This window comes from Lontra canadensis, unplaced genomic scaffold, assembly GCF_010015895.1.
Source record: "Lontra canadensis isolate GAN:19392208 unplaced genomic scaffold, GSC_riverotter_1.0 scaffold14, whole genome shotgun sequence".
Taxonomy (NCBI): domain Eukaryota; kingdom Metazoa; phylum Chordata; class Mammalia; order Carnivora; family Mustelidae; genus Lontra; species Lontra canadensis.
The window spans coordinates 7962720-7982710 of NW_022631008.1; the positions used below are offsets into that span (position 1 = coordinate 7962720).

The window sequence follows — 19991 nt, forward strand, 5'->3', positions numbered from 1 at the left end:
AACCTTTCGGGACTCTTCCCTCAGCCAGGCTGGAGGGCCCACCGGAAGGAGGGAAGGAGGGACTCCTCCTCCTCTTAGGCTGGGGGCAGGGTCTGGGCACATCTTGTAAACGTGGCTGGGGGCCAGCACGCCCCAAAGCCAAGGAAAGCTGCTCTCTATGGGTTGCAAGCCAACCAGTTTTGCAGCAAGAGAAGAAAATTATCAGGTGAGGGTAGGTGTGTGTGTGTGTGTGTGTGTGTGGTGGGGGAAGGGGCAGGGCAGGGAGGGCTCCTTCGCCATATCGTGTCCAAAGCCTCAGAATGAAATCTGCCTTCAGACAAGAGACGAGCAGAAAAACCCCAGAATTCAACTCAAAGCATGTGGAGAAGGGAGGGAGAAAGAAATGCTTTCACTTGTGTCAGGGACAGAGCCCAGGCTCACATGTGCCCCCACTCTCTCCTAGTCTGGGTGAGCTGCATTAACCCAGGACGCTGCTTCCACGCAGAACACCAGCTGCTGTGATTCAAACCCACTCAAGGGAGAGGTCCTGGGAACCCAGCTGGGCAAGGGGGCTGGGCAGGGGAAGGGGGGTGCGGCGGGAGTGGGGTGGCTGATCAGCCAAATCCTTCCAAGAAGTTCCTCCTGCGCTGCCCTTCCAAGAGCAGGCAGAGGCCCAAGGATGGGTTGAAATGAATGGGACTCGCCCGCTGGGTGAGAAAATAGTTCTAAGTTGATTTTTAGGAGCCAATGCCTGCTGAGTTCTGGTACAAAATCATGGGTTCCTGCTGTTTGGATGCACTTTCAAGTGGACGTCCAAACTCTCTCCCCACTTAGGAGTCTGAACATTCAGCATCAACTCTGAACTCTCTGCATCTAAACTTTGCTTCCGGGAAAGGTGGGGAGGAGGTGAAATATAAAAATATTCAAGCAGATTATTGTCTACACATCCTAGGATGAATTCATTATTTGGCAAGATTATTTTTCCTACATAATTATCACCTGAGTGCTTTTTAATTAGCTAAAATGTCTTACTTTTCAACTAAAAGCAAAGAATATACAGTATACTTGAGTTATACTGAAGTAATAACAACTTCATTTAAGAAAATAGGTTTGACCCAAAACTCAGTGCAAGTGGCGAAGTTGACCATGACTGTACAGTATCTGCAAGAAAAAAAAAACAACAACAAAACAAACCACGACACTCAGATGACACCGGCCGACGGTGCCCAAAGCAAACCAAACAACAGAAAAAGGGTCGGAAATAAAACCTTGGAAAAAAAAAAAAAGCTTCCAACATTGAATTCTGTTCCATAAATAAGTACAAATTGAAATTGAACTGTGAAGCAAGAAAAATGACCATGTTAACAGTTACCAAACTAGTTCTAGCACTGGAGACAAAAGAAGAGGAATGTTGGAACCTGTTGATAAATGAGAAATGAAGTTTCCAGTTTTAGGATGAGAAAACTGAGGCATGCAGGACTTTTGCATATGGATATATATATATATTTTATATATATATTATATATAATATGTACAGTCTAGCTATAAAACTTTGATGTGTATAGAAGCTGTCTTCAATGAAAAAAATTGAACATTCAGAAGAAATTCCTGAGATAGGGTTTGTGACATGGGCCACTGAGAAAAAAAATCCGTGGTTGGGTCCTAGAGGTGTTATAGTCTATCCCTGTTGAGACTGAAATTAACCCACAGACAGGCAGTGTCACCACCGCCGTCTTTCCTTGCCTGGGCAAGGGGTAGCACCATTGTGAAGGGAACTGTGTATCACTCCCGCGTGAAGAGAGGAGGGAATACTTAGAAACAGTATTGCTGCTAAGAACGCTGTAGTGTGCACCAAATTCCTTCTTGGTTCTTCCAGACAACAGATGAAGAGCACCGCAGGCTGACCGTAGAACACCCAGGTGGGCGAGGTGGGAAGGCTGGGAGGTGGGCCGGGTCACTAGGTGTACTCTTTCCTGGGCTGCTCATCGGTCGTACACTTATCAGTCATCTCCTGGCAGAAGTCCACGGTCACCGTCTGGCTCCTGGATTCCAGAGCAGGCGCCCTCTCTGAGAAGGTTCCTGGCTCAGCACCCTCGGGCCTCCTGGAAGTACAGTTCTCCGGGGCGCCGCCGGGGGCCCAGGGAGGCCCGGGAGGAGCGGCCGCCGGCTCCAAGCAGCAGGGCGCACCTTCCCCCACCGCGCACTGCGAGGCGGCCAGGTTCTGCTCGACGCCCAGGGGTGCGGGGTTAATACTGGAGGATGTAGGGAGGCCCATGGGTCTGAGGACGGGGCAGTACCGGTGCAGGGCCTGGATCTGCTCAGGGCTCTGGATGTCGCGGCAGACTTCTTGGGAAAGGCAGGAGAAGTTGTCCAGCAGCTCCCCCATGCAGGCTTTCAGTTGGTTCCTCTCTGACAACAGCTTCTCTTTCTCACACACCTGGACAACAGAGGAAGAAAAAAAAAAAAAAAGGCCCCATGAAACCTGAACGGGAAGACAGAAGCCCTGGTTTCTGGGGGATTTCCAGCTTCCATTCCTGCATTTGGTATGACAAGGTCACTCGTGAATGACGGACGAGGCTGGGATCTAGGAACCTACAAGACGTGTATTCAAGGAGCCTGGACACGAGTTTCCTATCTGAGTAGCCTATCCAGGTGTGCCATGCACTTGACGCCTCCCCCGGGACAGCTCTCCATCCCTCTCTGGGGTCTGGCGAGCGACCAGCAACATTCCCACCAACCAGAGGACTGCGGGGCCTCCAGGCTCTGGTTTCCTGGAATTGAGGGTTTGTAGAGCAACTACAAAAAAAAAACAAAGTCCCAAACTTTGTCGTTGAGAAATCTCCCCCAGTGTATTAGGCTGCCATTTTTGAAAGTCAGAAATTGACCGATTCCAAGTTTATGACATTTTGGGAAAAGGCAATGGGGTGGGGGCAGGGGGAAGACCGGTGGTTGCCAGGGATGGAGGTGGGGGAGAGGGATGGACAGGTGGAGCACAGAGCACGTTTAGGGGAGTGAAATTACTCATTGTACAGTCGCTGTGGATGCATTGTCCAAATCCGCACATCATACCACACCAAGAGTGAGCCCTGACACAAATTTTGGACTCGGGTGATTACCCTGTGAGGATTCAGGCTCCCCCCAGTCAGGTGGGAGGTGTCGATAACGGGGGAGGAGGTGAGTGTGTAGGGGCAGGGGGCAGGGACATTCAATTTTGCTGTGAACCAAAAACTTCTCTAAAAAGAAGTCTATTGAAAACAAATCAACACAAATCACAACAACAAAGAGCAGCTGTGGACAATTTCCCATGGTTCACTCAAACCTCAGCAGGCTTTCCGGCCTCTGCGGCGGACAGACAGACGGAACACAGCGGGTCCTCTCGGGGACAGGGGGCTGCGCAGCGCGTCTGGGGCTCGGGCTCTCCCTGCGCACGCGAGGGGCCGACAGAGGCGCGGAGACGAGCCCTAGCCCACGAGCCCGGGGTTCCGAGATGTCGTCCTCCAAGAAAATCGCACATAAGCTCTTATGTCCCTAAAATCCACCATCTCGTCAGAGATGAGTTTCGCTGCTGAGGGGAGGCTGGTGGAGGTGTCACCCCAACTCTCTCCGCGGGGAGCGAAGATGTGGAGGCGCACAGGGTGCACGCAAAGAGAAGAGGCAACCGGACATCACCCCCAGAGGGGAGGGGAGAACGGAGCTGGGCGGGAGCGAAAGGAGGAGAGAGAAGCAGACACAGGAGGTGGGGGCTCCGACACGGTTGCTGCGCGTGCTGCTCACGAACGCAATCTGGCAGGCAGCGTGGGCGTGTGTGTCGGAGACAGAGATTTACACGGGGAAAGGGCACCTGCTAAAATATTTATAAATTTATCAAGAAAACATGTTTTAAAAATGAAAAATAAACAGATGTACGAGCGCAAGTTGAGAGAAATACATTATGCAAGTTTGCAAAAGCTGAGTGGCTGTGTCGCAGGCACCGTGGGCGTGGGCAGCGACTGTGCATGCGCTGGAGACGCGCGGGGCCGACCGGACGGGTCTGTCCCCGCCTGCCAGCGCCAGCCCGGCACCCGGACCAGGTAAGCGGGCACCGCACCGCGGCCAGAGGGCGGTGGATAAGAAACGAAGCGCAGCTGGGAGGTCTCCTCGTGAAAAAACTCTTACCGTTTGTGGCCGCGCAACCTGGGGGCCTGCAACTGGGAGGCCACACCAGCCAGGCCCAGGAGGGTCATTTCAGTCCCCATTCTGCCACTGACCCCCTACTGAGGTCCCAAGGGTCCCGGGCCACTCTTAGGGAGAGGAGAATGAACTCCCGTGGGGACAGTGTTTTGGCTTTCCACAGGAAAGGTGGTTATAAACACAGGCCCTGGTTATAGGAGTGAAGCTCTAAATAAAGACAGTTGGACACTGATGAGCACACGAGTCTGTCAGTCAGTGGGGAAACACGGACTATTATCGAAGGGGTTCCCAAAACTGGGGGGTGGAGATGTAGGAGATGCCCTCTCCGTTTTTTAGCTGAACAGTATCAGCAAAGTGCTTTAGATATCTGCCTGGTGTGTGCTTTAGACTATTATTTGACTTCACTATCCATATTGCAAAGTTTTACTGAAAGAATTCTAATTATAAAGTCAGGCATTCCTTAAACACGGGTGACAAGAATCGTTCTATTTCCTGGAGAGGGGCACAGGGCCGAATGACCCCGGACGTGTGTTCAAGGCCCCGGTGCTTGTACTCCGCAGGCTCAGCCTTGCTGGGTCCCCACAGAAGCCCAGCACGCTTTAGAAGACCCACATTCACCAGCCACAATGTCTTGCTTCCTTACATCGCTTACATGCAAACTGTTGTTGCTGTTAGAGCAACATTAAAGGAAAATTTGGACAGAAGGGATTTGTAATCCCCCAACCCAGTCACAATTTCAAATACATTTCAAGGCAAAAGACATTTCCGGAGAGGCCCCCTGGTGCTGCACTGGTGAGACTGAGAGATGATCCGGTCACTGTCTTTGTTGTGAGGAATCTACCATCTAGGCCAAGGGCTTGGGGAGACAGACACACACTTAGAGGAGGCGAGTCTGCTATGATAACCACGAAGCCAGAGGTCAGATCGGGGCTCCCGGGGTAGGTGCTCAGCCTCACCGGAGACTCAGGAAAGGGGATTCCTCAAGAGGGGACAGTAACTTGATTCTTAAAGGATGAAGGATGAAGTCAGAAAAGAAAATGCTTGAAGACTGTCCAAAGTAGAGGGGAGACAGCAGAGGCACAGACAGAAGCAGAAACAGCGGGTGGCAGGAAGTGCAAAGTGCTGGATATCGGGGTCAAGTTGGAGGACAGGAGCGGAAGGTGATGCTGGAGGTAATTACTGACTAACTTACACAAGCAAGCACAGATGTCTTGCTGGGAAGTTTGGGCTTTATTTTGCGGGCAAGCAGAGCCACTGTGAGGAGCAGGTTTCCCCTGCTTCATGGGAGTTAATTAAAAAGAAAAAAGACCCTGAGGTCCAAGACTACCTTGAAAACAGGTAATATTTACTCATACTTCTCTTTTCTTTTTTAAAGATTTATTTATTTGACAGAGATCACAAGTAGGCAATGAGGCAGGCGGCGGGTGGAGGTGGGGTGGGAGGGAAGCAGGATCCCTGCTGAGCAGAGAGGCTGATGCAATGCAGGGCCTGATCCGAGGACCCTGAGATCATGACCTGAGCCGAAGACAGGCTTAAACCACCGAGCCACCCAGGTGCCCCTACTCATATTTTTCAAATGTTTTATCTTGCTCTTAGGGTCTCATCAGGATGGTGGCCTACCATGACGCAAAGCATCACCATGTATAGACCGAGGACCTGAGCTTAGATCATAAGCACATCACTGGCCTCTCTCTTCTTCAGCCTGACAATGGACCCAGCATCTAAGATGTTTCCAGTATTTGGCTAGCAGAAAGGTCGAGCTGCATGAGACTGCACTGGTTGCCTTCAAAGCTAAGTCAGGAGCCCGAGGGGCCCTGGATTTACTTCCTGTAGCTTAAGCTTGCTCACCAAGGGGAAGGGGGAACTGAGGTCCCAGTGAGGGAAGACTGGGAGATGGGGGCTTGTTCCCTGAGACAAAATACTCTCAGGCCCAGGGAAGAGTTGCGAGCCACTTGGAGGCAGAATTGCAATCAAGGACCCTGGGGCTGCGAGGGACTTCAGGTGTCTTATCTGGATTCTACGTTCTCCTGTGGGAGGCAGGAGAAAGCGGTGGTGAACATACAAGATCTGGGTTTGCATTCAAGCTCTGCCATGTAGTGGGGAGCTGGTAAATCTCTCTGCACGCGCTTCCTCCTCTGTAAATGGAGGGAAAACAACCTAAGTCACAGGGTGGATGTGGGGATTAAAGGCGATCATTTATAAAGACATCTGAGAATAACACCCAGTCCACACGTGTATGCAATAAATGTTAGCTACTAGTAACTCCCTCTGTACCCAGGGAGGCTGAAGGGTACGTATACAATGCTGGCACGCGTAACTGCAGATAGAAGGCTCTTACTTTTGTGGAGAAACTTGTCTCAAACTCAAAACTCCCTGAATGGTGACCCTTCTCTGCACGTCTTTCGCCTTTACCACCGCAGCCTTGCACAAGTCCTGCTCCCTCCAGGTTGCTGACAGCAACATTCAGGTCAACTCACCAATTTGCGGATTTCACATTCTAAATTCTGAATACAGTCCAGTTTCCTCTTGCGGCAGCGCTGGGCTGCGATGCGGTTCTTGCTGCGCCGCCGGACGTCGTGAATGAACTCTAACTGTTCTGAGGTTAGCTTGTGCATCTTAATCATCATCTGGAAATCGTTCCTCGGAAGATCTGTGATTTGATCTACAGGAAACGGAAGTTTGACCTGAAACCAAGAACAGCAGAATATGATTATGGTGGTTGGATTTTAGTTTGAATTCCAGTGTAAAAAAAAAGTAAAACCTCCTTTTTAAGATGACCAGGTAGGATGGAAGCTACTGAAAGCAAGTGGTGATTAAATCTTGTCTTAGATACAAACCAGATGTCATATTTAGAGAGTCAAACAGAATGTGAACACACAAATTATAATGTGGTTATCACTCCTGGGATTTCTGGAGCAAACAGCATGGGAGATAGTGGAAAATGTGGACTTTTTCACTGTTACAATTTTGTAAGAAAGGCTATATAGTTAGTTGAAACCCACTCCTGTAGATCCTCAACTCAGCAAGAGAACAATTTACAGACAGACATCATCTAAGGAATTGTCTGAAACACTTGAATGAGGAGAGTACAACACACCTCGAAGAGGCTGGAAAGATGAAAAAACCAGCGTGATTTTCAGTGACACGGCATAACGAGATGCAGTGGCAGAACTCGGGAAGTCTACATCGGGGTGGACTAAGAGTTGGATGTGGGCTTTAGTCCGTCCACCAGACCTCAGGCTAGTTACCTTACTTCTCCAGGCCTCAGTCTCCTCATCTGCAGAATGGGGCAGGCTTCTGAACTGCATAGGACTATACAAAATTGGACACTTGGGGAGACTGTGTTTTCCAAAACTACAATGGCTATCCCATCTCACATTTTCTTTTCCAACGTGATATTGACATTTCCTTTTCCGGAGGCAGGATGCACATTCCTGCCCCTGGATCACCACCATGCGGTAGAAGTCACAGCATGTGCCTTGAGGCTGGGTCATAAAAGGGGCTGCAGCTTCCTCTTCGGCTTCTCAGGCTGCTCTCTCTGGAGGAAAGCAGCTGCCAGCCTACAGGACTCCCAAGCAGCCCCAGGCCCGTGTGGAGAACAACTGAGACTTGAGGCCAACAACCAGCGTTAGCTGGCCAGTCAGTGCTCAAACCACCCTGACGTGGACTCTGCAGGCCCCGTCAAACCTCCATGGATGCAGGCCCAGCCCCTGACTTCAGCCTCATGAGGTATCCCAAGCCGGCTGTGCTCAGATGGGCCAGTCCTGAGTTCCTGCCCCACAGAAAGGTCTTAACCGAGTTAAGCCACGGAGTCTGGGGGTCATTTGTTACGCTGCAGTGATAACTGATGCAGATACTGTCAGCAGCAAGATTCCAACTTCCAGACTCTTGACAAAGACGAATAAGCATTATCCAAGGAGAGGAAATGCGTCTCTGCAGGGATGGATCTGTGTCCTCCTTATATTCTGTCAAGTGCACAGGCCTGGATCTTCAGCACTGCCCTCTCCAAGACTCTTGTTGGTGATGCAGGGACTTCGGGGTTCGGTTCTGGTCCTGTTTCAGAAAAGGAAGTTTGCGCGTTGCTTGGCTAACAAAGTGTCCATGTCTGGGACTCATTCACTTAGCGCTTGTTGACATCAGCGTCTGCTTTCGGCGGACCAGCAGATGGCGCTATAAACCTACACTTCCTTCGAGTGCCCGCCGGGCGCTGTCCAATGCAAACAAGAGCTGTGATTTCCCATTTCTAGCGGCCACATTAAAGGGAGTGAAAGGAAACAACTGAAATTCATTTTAATAGTATATTTAGTTGAGTCCAATAGGTCCACAATATTTCAACATGTAATTAATATAAACATTATTGGGATGGTTTACTTTTTTGGCACTACATTCGCAAAACTGGAAGCGTTTTTGCACTTAGCACAATTCAGAACGAGGCACATTTCTAGGGCTCGATAGCCACATGTGGCTGCTACACTGGACAGCACAGCTCTAGGAGACAGAACAAATGGGACACAGTGAACCGGAAACCAGAAAAACAGGAGGGTCTGGGTTTAACTGGTCAAAATATTTTCAGGTGCAGAAACCAAGCCCTCGTTAATATTCAGCAGCTGCCGTGTTATGTCTGCGTTGCTCAAGGGAGTCAGATGAAGATACTCTATTCTGAGCTCAGGCTTTTGCTTTGATTGCATCAGATGCAGGAAGCTGGGTCTAGATCCCAGCATTTATGACTAGTTAATCCCCAGGCACAAAGGCAGTCACACTGCACGATCATTTGACTTTTCTGTGGCTGGATGCAATTGCTTTGTCAGATTCCTTCATAGCTCTGAGCCTGCCGGACATGACATTTGCTGAGGGCTCCCAGTGGCTGCTCTGATTCAACTTTCAACTTCCGCCCGTGAATTGTGTCCCATGACACCTGTACAATTTTGGCCCAAGAAAGCAAACTCGCCACAGCACACATTCCTCCACACTCAGCCCTGCTCTCACTGCTGAAGGCGGACAGCCAGGGAAAGCCAGCAGGCTTTGTCCATGGGCTGTGTTTGCACAGGGCTTATAATGATCCGAAGAATGTTTGATTTCCCTTTCTACCCTTTGGATAACAAACAGACACTCCAATCCTGGACAGTGCCTGACTCACATGGAGATCAGCCTGGCTGGGACACGGACGTTTCCACACCAGGCAGAAGCCTTCTTTGCCCACAGAGATTGCAGCACCATGGGGCCTCGGGCAGGCTCTCCTTCCGCCGACCACAAAACAAGGCTGCTTCTGCTCTAAATCCTGTTTACTTCTCTTCCCAAAGAATATGTACCTACGGTTCGGGCCACAGGGAAAGTCCAAAGGCCTTCTAGACCGAGAGCTACTGTATTTAAAATCATCCAGACAGTATGAAACACCAGGGAAACAGAACAGAGGTTGACAGGAAAAGGAAAAGTCAACAAAGCTCGTTTCAAAGTCCTTGAAGCAAAGGCCGTGTAAAGTTTTGGTAGAGCTGTTGCAACTCCAGCTGCTTTTTAAAGAGGTCAAAGGAAAAGAAAATAGTCAGCTATAGATCTTCTTCCATGGGAAAGCAACTGCACGGCTGACCACTCTTTTTCTTTCTAATAGGCTCTATTCACAAGGGAGAGCTTACACTGACTACCAAGAGGAAGTCCAGAAGGGTTCTTGGGATGGAACAATGGTGAACTTGACCATGGCTCTTTCTCATTTGCAGAGTAGTAAGTTCCAAGCCAGTGGACATCTTCCCCGGAAATAAAGAGCAGCCACAGACCCCCTTATGGATCGGGGAGAATAGTCCATTCTCAAACTTGCAGGCCCCCAAGACTCCCCAAACGGGGCTCAAAAGTCAGCGAATGCACCTCAGCCTTCGAAGGTTCAAACACTTCAAGAGGGTGGAGGCTCTTCTGGAGAATTCTTCTAACCCAAATAGGCCCTATAGGGCTTACCATCTTATTTACTGCCCCTCCACGCACTTCTTCTTCCTGGGTTTTACTTCTCAGCAGTTGTTTCATTGTCACTCACTGGACTCTCAGAAACAGTGCGAAACACTCAGCCTAACAAGATGAAACGTCCTGCCGGCTCCCACCACCACCTGTCTGAACGCTGGCCTGCACCTGCTGTCGGCTACCAGACCCACAGCAAGCGCAGCCCATCAGGCATCTGAGGCTAAGCACGCCGCACAGCAGGGGAAGGGCCCGTGCAGCTGAGGGTACTGATTTCTCACGGGTGCTGCCCCCTACCCCCACTTCGGTTTTCAGCTGGGACTCCGAAAGTCAGGCACAGCCACTGAGTCAGCAAGGCAAGGGCGCCAACAGGGCCCTGTGCATGGTTGGCTACTGTTGATTTGCTAGTCTCTCTCCTCGGCCCTCTGGAGCAGGACTGGAAGAACAGGACAGAGGACTTTCCTGCCCAGTCCCAGGACCAGACTGCTAAATGGGGCCCAGAGTGGGGTAAGACCTTCTGGGGGCTCCAGCTTAGGAGCACCTGGTGAAATGGGGGGTTGCGGCAGGGTGCTGAGGGACCTCTGGCCCCAGGGGCCAGCAAAAGGTGGGAGAAAGTGGTAACATCTGGATGGTAAGTGAAATCGAAATACTCCTCCAGGGCCTGGGCAGGGTTGCTGTGGGAGCCTGGGGAGCCAGCACCTCCTCTCGCCCCACAGAGATCCGTTGTTCCACTTCTCTCCTTACCAACAACCACCCTGCTCTGCAGCCAGAATGACCCTTTGCTTCCAGTTTAACAAAAATACCATTAAAAATTACATAAGAAATATAACTTCTTGCAGAAAATTCAAATAGGAGACGAAAGAGGAGAAAAAATTCCCACCCCTCCCCCCCTCAGACAATGGCGGTCTTGCTCCCAGGGACTCCCTGGAGACTCTGTTTCCTCTGCAGCTTTTGTACAGGGCTGTAAGCAGACCACACATCACCATGCCCCTTACCACATTTCACTTGCCTGGAGCTGCCGGTTTGCTGAACGGGAGCTACTGGAGAAGGACAGAGATGCAAAGGTTGCAGGAAAAGCTGAAAACAAGCATTTCCTCTAGAAATCCCAGCCGAAGCCGGTTTTCGAATCTTCTTTCCTACCTCCTTTCTTGGTTTCATTACCAGATGTTGAATAGAAGCAGCGGGAGTCGGATCATACTAACAGTACCCTGAGGCTCAATGCCCTTAACACCTGTGTTCTTACAAGACCCTGGGAGCTCTGTCCCCCCTCGCAGGAGGGAGCAAGACCCCACTGGGCTGCCGATTCCGTGCTGTGGGCAGGCGGACTGCCAGGTCCGTGCTAGACGGATGCCCGAGACAGAATCACCCATCTCCACTAAGAAACGTTTCCTGCAAAATTGTCCTTCTACCCTCTATTCTCACGGTCCGCTTTACAACGCAGGACACCTGGGATTTAGTCGTACTGCTATTAATTAGCTGGGTGACCTCAGGCCGGTCTTTCATTCTCTCTGTCCCGAAGTTCTTTGAGGAGCCGTGAGGGAGGACGATAACAGATACCCTACTTAGCTTACAGGATGGCTCCGAAGAATAAAATTGGGTAACAGATGGAGAAAGTGCTTTGAAAGGTCTGAACTGCCTGTTAGATATGAGGTATTATTAATTCTGCTGATTAGCCCTATCTTTCTTTGTCACATGGTGTCTCCTTCCAGACAGACAGTACGCATTGGAATTCCAGATGCTGGGAACATCTTTCTAGACCACACAAGAGCGTCGTTCTAATTAGAAATGCGGCCGACGTCTACGCTGCCTCGCGAAGTTTTCTTTTTATTAAGCGGACCAATCAGAGGCATTTGAAGAAAGATGCCTGATTCAATGAACCACAAAAAATGACTATAAAAATTTTACATACAACATATGTCTGGAAGATGGCATGTGGGTGGAAGAGTGAGAGTCAGACACGGCTCTTCCATTTTATTACATGTCAGACATTATTTCTCCTAGCTTCCACACACACGCATCAACACAAACAGACACACATCCTCCCTCGTGAATGCTTTATCCCTCCTGACATGGAATGTGTTAATAGAGCAGGTCCAACTCATCGATCCTTTTGGCCATGCAAATTGTCTTTCTAGCGCTTCCTTACTAAAACCTACAATTAATTAGAAATGCTTGTGGTATAAAACCATCCCACAAAGAAGGTTACTTCTTGGGAAATACTTGTGACTTGTCTATAATTTTCACATTGTAAAAATGAATCTGTACACCAAAATGAGGTACCATTTCACAAGCACTAGGATGGCGAAAATAAAAAGCTGGACAGTGACAAGTGCTGGCGAGGGCATGGAGAAACGGGAACACCTGGGGGGCGCCTGGGTGTCTCAGTCTGTTAATCGGCTGCATTTGGCTCCGGTAATGGTCCCAGGGTCCTGGGATCAAGTTCTGCATCAGGTTCCCTGCTCAGCTGGGAGTCTGCGTCTCCCTCTGCCCCTTCCCCCACTCATGCTCTCTCTCTCTCTGTCAAATAAATAAAATCTCAAAAACAAAACAAAACAAAATGGGAGCCCTTATGCACTGCTGGTGGGAATGTCAAATGGGGCCATTACCTTGCAAGATAGTCTGGTAGTTTCTCAAAAGGTTAAACATATTGTTATCACATGAGTTAGCGATTCTACTGTTACATATGTAATGAAGAGAACCGAAAAACTGTGTCTACAAAACACTTACACACCAATGATAAGAGTCAAAAAGAGGAAACCATACAAATGCCCTTCAGCCGATGAACGGATCAACAAAGTGCCCTATGTCCGCAGGGTAGACGATTATTCCGCGATAAAAAAGAACAATTCACCGATATATGGTGGACCCGCTGGTACATCAGTGGCAAGGATGAACCTCGAAACATTATGCCCGGTGAAAAGAAGCCAGACGCAAGAGGCCACGCAGCCTAAGATCCCATTGTTATGAAATGTTCAGAAGAGGCAAGTCTTTAGAGATAGAAGGTAGATCAGTGTTTGCCTGGGGTTTGGGAAGGACAGTGAGGAGCACCTGGGAATGGGGATGGTGTTTCTTCTTGGGGTGATTAAAATGTCCTGGAATTAGAGTGGAGATGGTTCACACCTTTGTAAATCATTGAAAAATCCCTGAATAATTCACTTTTAACAGGTAAATTTTATGGTGTGTGAATTGTATCTCAATTAAAATCATGACCCTGTGTGAGATATACATACATAAAATTCAGACATTACAGAGGTACACAGAATGAAACTTTCCTTATATTCCTCCCCAACGTTGCCTCCTATTTTTATCTAACTCTCTATACTGCCTTTTTAGTCATATGTATATTTACAAAGCAAATTAGAACCTTGTTATACATACTGTTTTGTTACTTTTTCTCCTTAGTATGACCTATTCATATTTTTCACCATTGGAAGTAAGACAAAAATTCCCAAACTGATTTTTTAAGTAATATAGCAAACCCAAAAGTCATTTAGGAAAAGATGGATAACTTGAGTGCATGAAACTTAAACATTTCAGTATGGGGAAAAAAATGTCATAAATAAAAAGACATAGTAGGAGAAAATACGGGAAACATTTCTAAGAAAAGGTTAATATTCCTGTATTAGGGACTAAGGATCCTACAAAGTGATTTAAAGATGAACACCACAAGAGAAAAATGGGCAAAGATGTAAAGTGGCAAGTCAGAGAAAGGGAGATATAAGTGACACATACACACGAGAAAAGACGACAACCTCGTCAGTTGTTATCTTTTACCCAGCAGATGGGCAAAATTTAAAAGGACTGGTAACAGCCAGTGCTGGCAAGAACAGGGGGGAACGGACATCCATAAATTGCTGAAGGATACAACCTTTTGGGGAAGTAGGCAGTATTTCACAGATCAGCATCACCTTTAACCCACTTAGGGAATTCTAACCCACAAAAATAAAAGCACCACTACTGAGTATGTTCACAAAAATGTTTATTGCGGCAATTTTTATAAGAAGGGAAAAAAACTGGAAACACCTGGACTGTCACTTGATAGACGGTAGCTAGGATAGCTATGGTTAGCTATCAGCTGTGCTGTGTGGGGCCTGCGGATATTAAAGAAGTATGATTTAACCTGATGTGACGGACTTAGAGGCATGCACACAGCAGAACAGCTCTGTGAAGGAAGCTAGTTCAACAGTAAATGCCACTAAACTAAAACTCAAACCCCCAGAGGTGCAAATATGTGTTTGTGTGTTGTTGCAGGCACAGAGAGAGCCTGTTAAATTTGGTCTCTTAGGGGCTGCGTAAGCGGTGTTTGATTATTTCAAAGAAGAAAGTAATTTTAAAGAGGTGATTGTTGAGGAAGAATAATATTGTGCTCATTGAAGCTCTCTTCAAAGCGAGGGGACTGTGAAAAAGGATGAGAGAAGTCAGAATCGATGAGATGGTGTAACAAGAACACTTTACCGGCTGTTAGGAATGCTGATATTTTCTTTTGAGCTAACATTTTGGCTCCTGACTGAGGTGGAGGAAGAGAGGCTGGGAAGGAGCCCAGCCTGTCTGTCCGGAGCACTGGACAGGTGCCTGGTCGGAGGGGAGAACTCTGGTTTCTGACTCCAGTGTCTCCCTGGGCTTCATGCAGAAGGGGAGTCACCCGGCCTTCTCCGAAGAGCAGATCAGGGCAGGACTCAGACCAACAGAGGCTGGCCTCTTCCGGATCAGTTCAGGAAAACAAGGGACAGTTCACCTTGTGAATAAAGGATTTGCCTTCAGTGTTATTACTGGGGACCATACTTCCACTGGGGTCAAAGAAACTCCTGGAAGAAAATTACTAACCCAAAGAGGAACAGTCATGCTGGGTCTCTGAGACCTAATCTCTACTCTAGGAAAACTAAAATGTCAAACTGGGAAGAAGTTTACCTTTATTCTACCAACCCTGTTCAAAATGCCCTTCCGCGGGGGGCTAAATGTGATTCTTGAAACAGTATAGAGCTCTGGTAAAGGTCCCTGCTTTCAGTGTTTAGAAATGCAAAGAGCATTTTTTTTTTTAAAGTTAAAGTAAAAATATATATATATATTTTTTAAAGATTTTATTTATTTGTCAGAGAGAGAGAGTACACACAAGCAGGCAGAGAGGCAGGCAGAGAGAGAGGAGGAAGCAGGCTCCCTGCCGAGCAAGGAGCCCGATGCGGGACTCGATCCCAGGACCCCAGGATCATGACCTGAGCCGAAGGCAGCGGCTTAACCAACTGAGCCACCCAGGCGTCCCAAAGTAAAAATATTTTTAAAGCACTGGTATTTTTCATGAAATTTTTTATAGGTTGAATGAAGTTTCCTTTTGACTGGTTCGTTTAGAATTGAGACGTTCTAAAGGTAGACGAGTGATGTTGCCCAAACACCCAGGAAAAACACACATGCTTTTGTTGGTGGCATTTCATTTGAAGAAGTGACTTTAAACTCTCTTTTGGGATATGAGAGAGATAAAAGGAGATGATCAGAAACTGACAGTTCCTCGAACATATGCAAATGTCATGACAACACAACCCCTTCAGCTTAATGGTGGGAGGCTCCTCTTCGGGTAGAGACAAAGACAAAGACATTTGTCCTTTTCTCCAGACACCACTCCTCGGCAAGATAAATCATTACGCTGATGAACTTGACCCAGGGACTAGGTTTCTGCATCAGGGGAGCTTAGGAACAATGTCAGGAGGAATAAAAAAAAGAAAACCTCACCTAAGTTATGATGAGAGGAAGAGAAACGAGTGAGGGAAGAGAGAGCACAAGGTTTCACTGTTTTCACAAAAACTCAGTCCTCTCAGCTCAGGGGGGGCACAGATGCCACTTGCCTGGGGCACTAGGCACAACCCAAACCCGAGGGGACAGGATGTACTCAGACAGGAAGAGTTCCCATGCAAATTTCCTTTATAATTTCTTTGAGCTACATGAAATCCTTCCAGTACGTTTCTGTCCTCCTCCATTTTCCCCCAGGCAGTCACAGACCAGCCAGAGCGGCTCGCCAGCAACACCAGGAAATGACCACGGGGCATCTCTGCAGTTGGCACGGGGAGCTGTGGGATCTACTTTCAAAACATGCCCTAACTAAAACCTCATGTGCTTCTTGCCAATCTCACAGAGGCTGAATCCCCCGCACGTGGCTCTGTGAAAAGGCACCTAACCCCGAGCGGCATTTCTGCTGTCTGGTTGGGTTACCATCCCCGCTTTACTAGGGGCCGAGGTCCTGGGAGCGTGGAAGCGGACAGAGGGCGCTGGCCTGGTGAGGGCCAGGCTTCCTCTCCTCCTGCGGTTTTTCAGGCAAGCAGCTCTGAGCAGGGGCCTCTCCCCGGGTCTGCTCCCGCTGCTCCCGAGGCGGGCCTGAGACCCAGGTGGCAGTCTCAGGTTGGCTCCTTGTCAATCAGCCAGACAGCGCCAGATCATGACCCAAGACTCCCTTAGATCTTTGCAGGGGTCTTTCATGCTACAGCGGGGAAAGAGAAGCAGAGGGGGCGTCTATTCTTTCTCTCAGCCATGGGAGTGTTGCTCATAATGTGGCTGGTGGGTTCCCGCTCCGTCTCCCGGCATTGGTACGGGGGATGGAGCCTTTGGGAATTTTTATCTATAGAGCGCGAGAAGGTACTTTGCTTTCAGGGTGAGCAGAAACAGCTACTCACCCCCACTCCTCCTCTCATCATTAGTGGGGAGCTCGGGAAACGATCCACTGCACAGTTAGGTACGCCTGACCAGGGTGCTTCTGCAGGGTCCTGGGATCGTGATGGACGGGGAGCGGTTTGTCGCCTGCACTGCCATGGACAAGGGATGGCCCCGGGGACTCCTGCTGACAAGGTAAACTTAAGGGGTGCTGCACCAGCACCTGCTATTGTGGGTCTGTCTAGTGTCAATCAATCAATGTTGAAAGTGATTCTCCGTTTTCTTTCACCCTGGAGGGTGATGAGTATGGCACCCTTTCAAAGCAGGTGGAGAAGGAGAAAGGGAGGAGAAAGGGGGAGAGCTGAGGTACCCGAACACACCCTTCATGCATTGGACTGAATGTTTTTTAGTAAGCAGCTTGCCTCTGCTTGTTGAGTACCGAAACCTAGATCAAACTTCAAGTGCCTTCTAGGACAAAAGTAGCTAATTTGGAATGACTGAAACATCCTGCCTCTGTGGATGGGAAAGCATTCCCATTCCTGGAACCTTTAATCTGGGAGTGGTGGGGCAGCAGGTAGAGTCCAGATAAAGGACCGCAAGAGTGGATCACATGCTTGAATTCATGCGGGTTCCCTACCTCCTGGCCCCTGTCCTGCACGGGACACGACTCACTGTCTGCTTCCGAGAACGATCCGGATTCGTCGCTGGAGTTGGTTCCATAAGACTGCTCACATTTAATTTGGGGTCGGACTTGGTTGTACATTCCATCTCCCATCAGGCCTGGTTCCTGATGTTCTGTGGCTAGGAATCTGGCTCCCTGGGAACAGGGCGAGGAGGAGAACTCGCAGAGAGGGAGGCTGCAGGGCGAGCCCCCGCTCCCGTCCTCTGCGTAGGAATAGGAGGAGCATGAGCTGGAAGTCCTGGTCCTGGTCTCCAAGGGGGGCGAGCGAGGGCAGACTTTGATTGGCACCGGGCAGCTAGTGTTGGGCCGTATCCTTCCTGGCAAATGGTCAGCCATCAGCCCACCGTGGGAGTAGGCCTGTGAGCTGGGGAGGGACTGGCCAGCCCCCACCCACAGACCCTTTGGCACCGGCTCGGAGAGGTCTTTGTCCAAACTGCTTACCCCAGAATACGAATGCACCGCAGTGCTCACTTGGTCACAAGCGCTCGAGGAGAAGATCACACTTCTCCGGTCCAGCTCTCCTTCCTGTTTACAGAGAGCCTCCAACCCAGGCCCCTTGAGGGGCGACCCCATGGTGAAGTTGGACACGTCCTTCTGGCCCAGGTGAGGCTGTCCGTAATTCCCCGGGAAAGGGGCATAGTCAGTTTTAAGGTCACCCTGAGTGATCCCCTTGTCAAAAGGGCACGCCGAACTCCTGGCAAAGTGCTGCTGAGAGGTACTGGGCAAGCCAGACAACTCCACACTATTTTTTATGCTGAACAGAGACCTTAAACAGGAGGGGGAGGACACGCTCCTGGATCTCTCCAGGCAGGTGGCCCCGGCGGCGGGGGCGGGGCCGGGGGCGGGGCTGGGCTCTTTCCGGTCCATTTCGAGGTCCCCGGCTCTGTCCTTGCTGTCAGGCTCATCCCCGGACAGGCAGAGCGTGATGCTCTCTTCCTCGTTCTCTTCACTGGGCGGCTCACTTTTAATCTGCCCCACGGCAAGCCCCGGCTTGAGGCTGTTGCTAGAGTTCTCTTCACTGAATGTGCTTGCAAAACCTGAGGTACTGTGTGACGATGCGTTATAGACATTCTTGGTACATGCAAGCTGGTACTTCTTGTATCTGGGGTACTGCGTCAACGCGTCCTTCTCGGAGCTCTCCTTGCTGTCGGCCGGCACGTCGGACTCGGGCAGCAGCGCTTCCTCCTTCTCGGCTACGGGGATGGTGGCGGCCTCAAAGCTGATGGGCTCTGGAAGCATCTGGTCCCGGGGGCACGCCATCTTGGCGGTCTCGGAGTCCATCGTCTCCTCCTCTTCCTCCTCCTCCTCTCCCGCGGAGTTCTCGCGGTCCTCGTGCGGGCGCGGGCACGCAGCGTCCTTCCGGCACACGAACAGGCCATCCTCACTGTTCAGGAGCTGCGTCTGCAGGAAGCTGAAGCAGGAGTCCTCCAGGTTATGCATGCGCAGGAACTCAGCACAGCGGATGACCTCGCGGATGTTTTCTCTGCTGAGTAATAGCTTGGCGGTGTAGGCAAACTGTAGCAGAGGCCCAAAGCCCCTGGCCGTGACCTGCAAAACAAACAGGGAAATTGCCGACGTTACCATCAGCATGGCTATTGTCCCGAACCCCTCAACTGAAGCAGGGTAACCAGACAGTGCTAATGTCCCAGAATAAAGACTGCAAGGGAGCAGTTAATCTCGCACTGGGTCAGCAGTGATTCCGCTTCCAATAATTAGGGCCTGTCTCGTGCGTGCCTCCGCACTCCATCGCCCCGCACACGGCATTGAAAATCACCAGGGTCCAGGGGCTCCACAAGGTGACAACCGGCTCAGTGGTGACGCTAATGAAATATCCTGGCAAAAATACATGGTAACGATGGGAAGCCTATTAATTTCCCTCCCAGTCACACCCGTGGAGGGCCCTTCTAGTAAGGAGAGGCGTGACACTTGTGGCTCGCTCGAGCCGAAGAAAGCGTTCTGTTTTTTTCTTGTCCACTGCGAAACTGGCAATGTGGCCTGTTAAAACCTGAAAGTCCAGAGGGGTCGAAAAACAGTTTTCCTTCACGTAACAAGTTAAAGAGTGACATGGAAGCAACTGCTGTGTTTCTCATTCATCATGGTTTCCAGATGGGACTTTTCAGTCCTCACATCCTACCTGATCTTACAGGGATACCTCAGAGAGGACAATAATCCAGACAATAATCCCAAAATCAACTGCTGGCCCAGAAAGAACGGGGTTTCCAGAACTAAACAGGCCGACTGCCATTTAAATGGTTGAAGCTGAGCGGCACTGGACACAGGCTATTCCTTCCCTAATTATGAGCAATGGCTTTGCCATGCAGCTGCCTTCTTTCCTGCTAAATCTTCAGAGACTCAGCCTACTACTGTCATGTGCTCCTCACGCTTCACAGTTTATCGATTGAAAATGTGCTATTTATGCACGGCTTTGTGTCCGCACACACCCCCATGCACGCAGAGGGTGACTTAGACAATTAGAGATGCATTGCCTAAGGCCAACTGTTCTCTCAGATGGAAGTGGATTAAACTTGCTGGGGTTCAGGGCAGGCTTCCTCACCCTATATGGAAACCTACATGCATCTTCTAGGTT

At 49.7% G+C, this 19991-nt stretch overlaps 1 protein-coding gene across 6 annotated transcripts in view; it reads right to left on the bottom strand.

Moving 5' to 3' along the window:
- Nucleotides 1-221: 221 nt before the first annotated feature.
- BACH2 (BTB domain and CNC homolog 2) overlaps nucleotides 222-19991 on the bottom strand; it is a 352486-nt gene continuing 332716 nt past the window's right edge. For all 6 annotated transcript variants that reach the window (XM_032858135.1, XM_032858138.1, XM_032858136.1 and 3 more), the window contains 3 exons: nucleotides 17360-18952; nucleotides 6627-6833; nucleotides 222-2416 (listed from right to left, as the gene is read on the bottom strand). In XM_032858135.1, coding sequence (XP_032714026.1) covers nucleotides 1937-2416; nucleotides 6627-6833; nucleotides 17360-18952 — 2280 coding nt within the window. In that variant the 3' untranslated portion in view covers nucleotides 222-1936. The remainder of the gene's footprint in view (nucleotides 2417-6626; nucleotides 6834-17359; nucleotides 18953-19991) is intronic.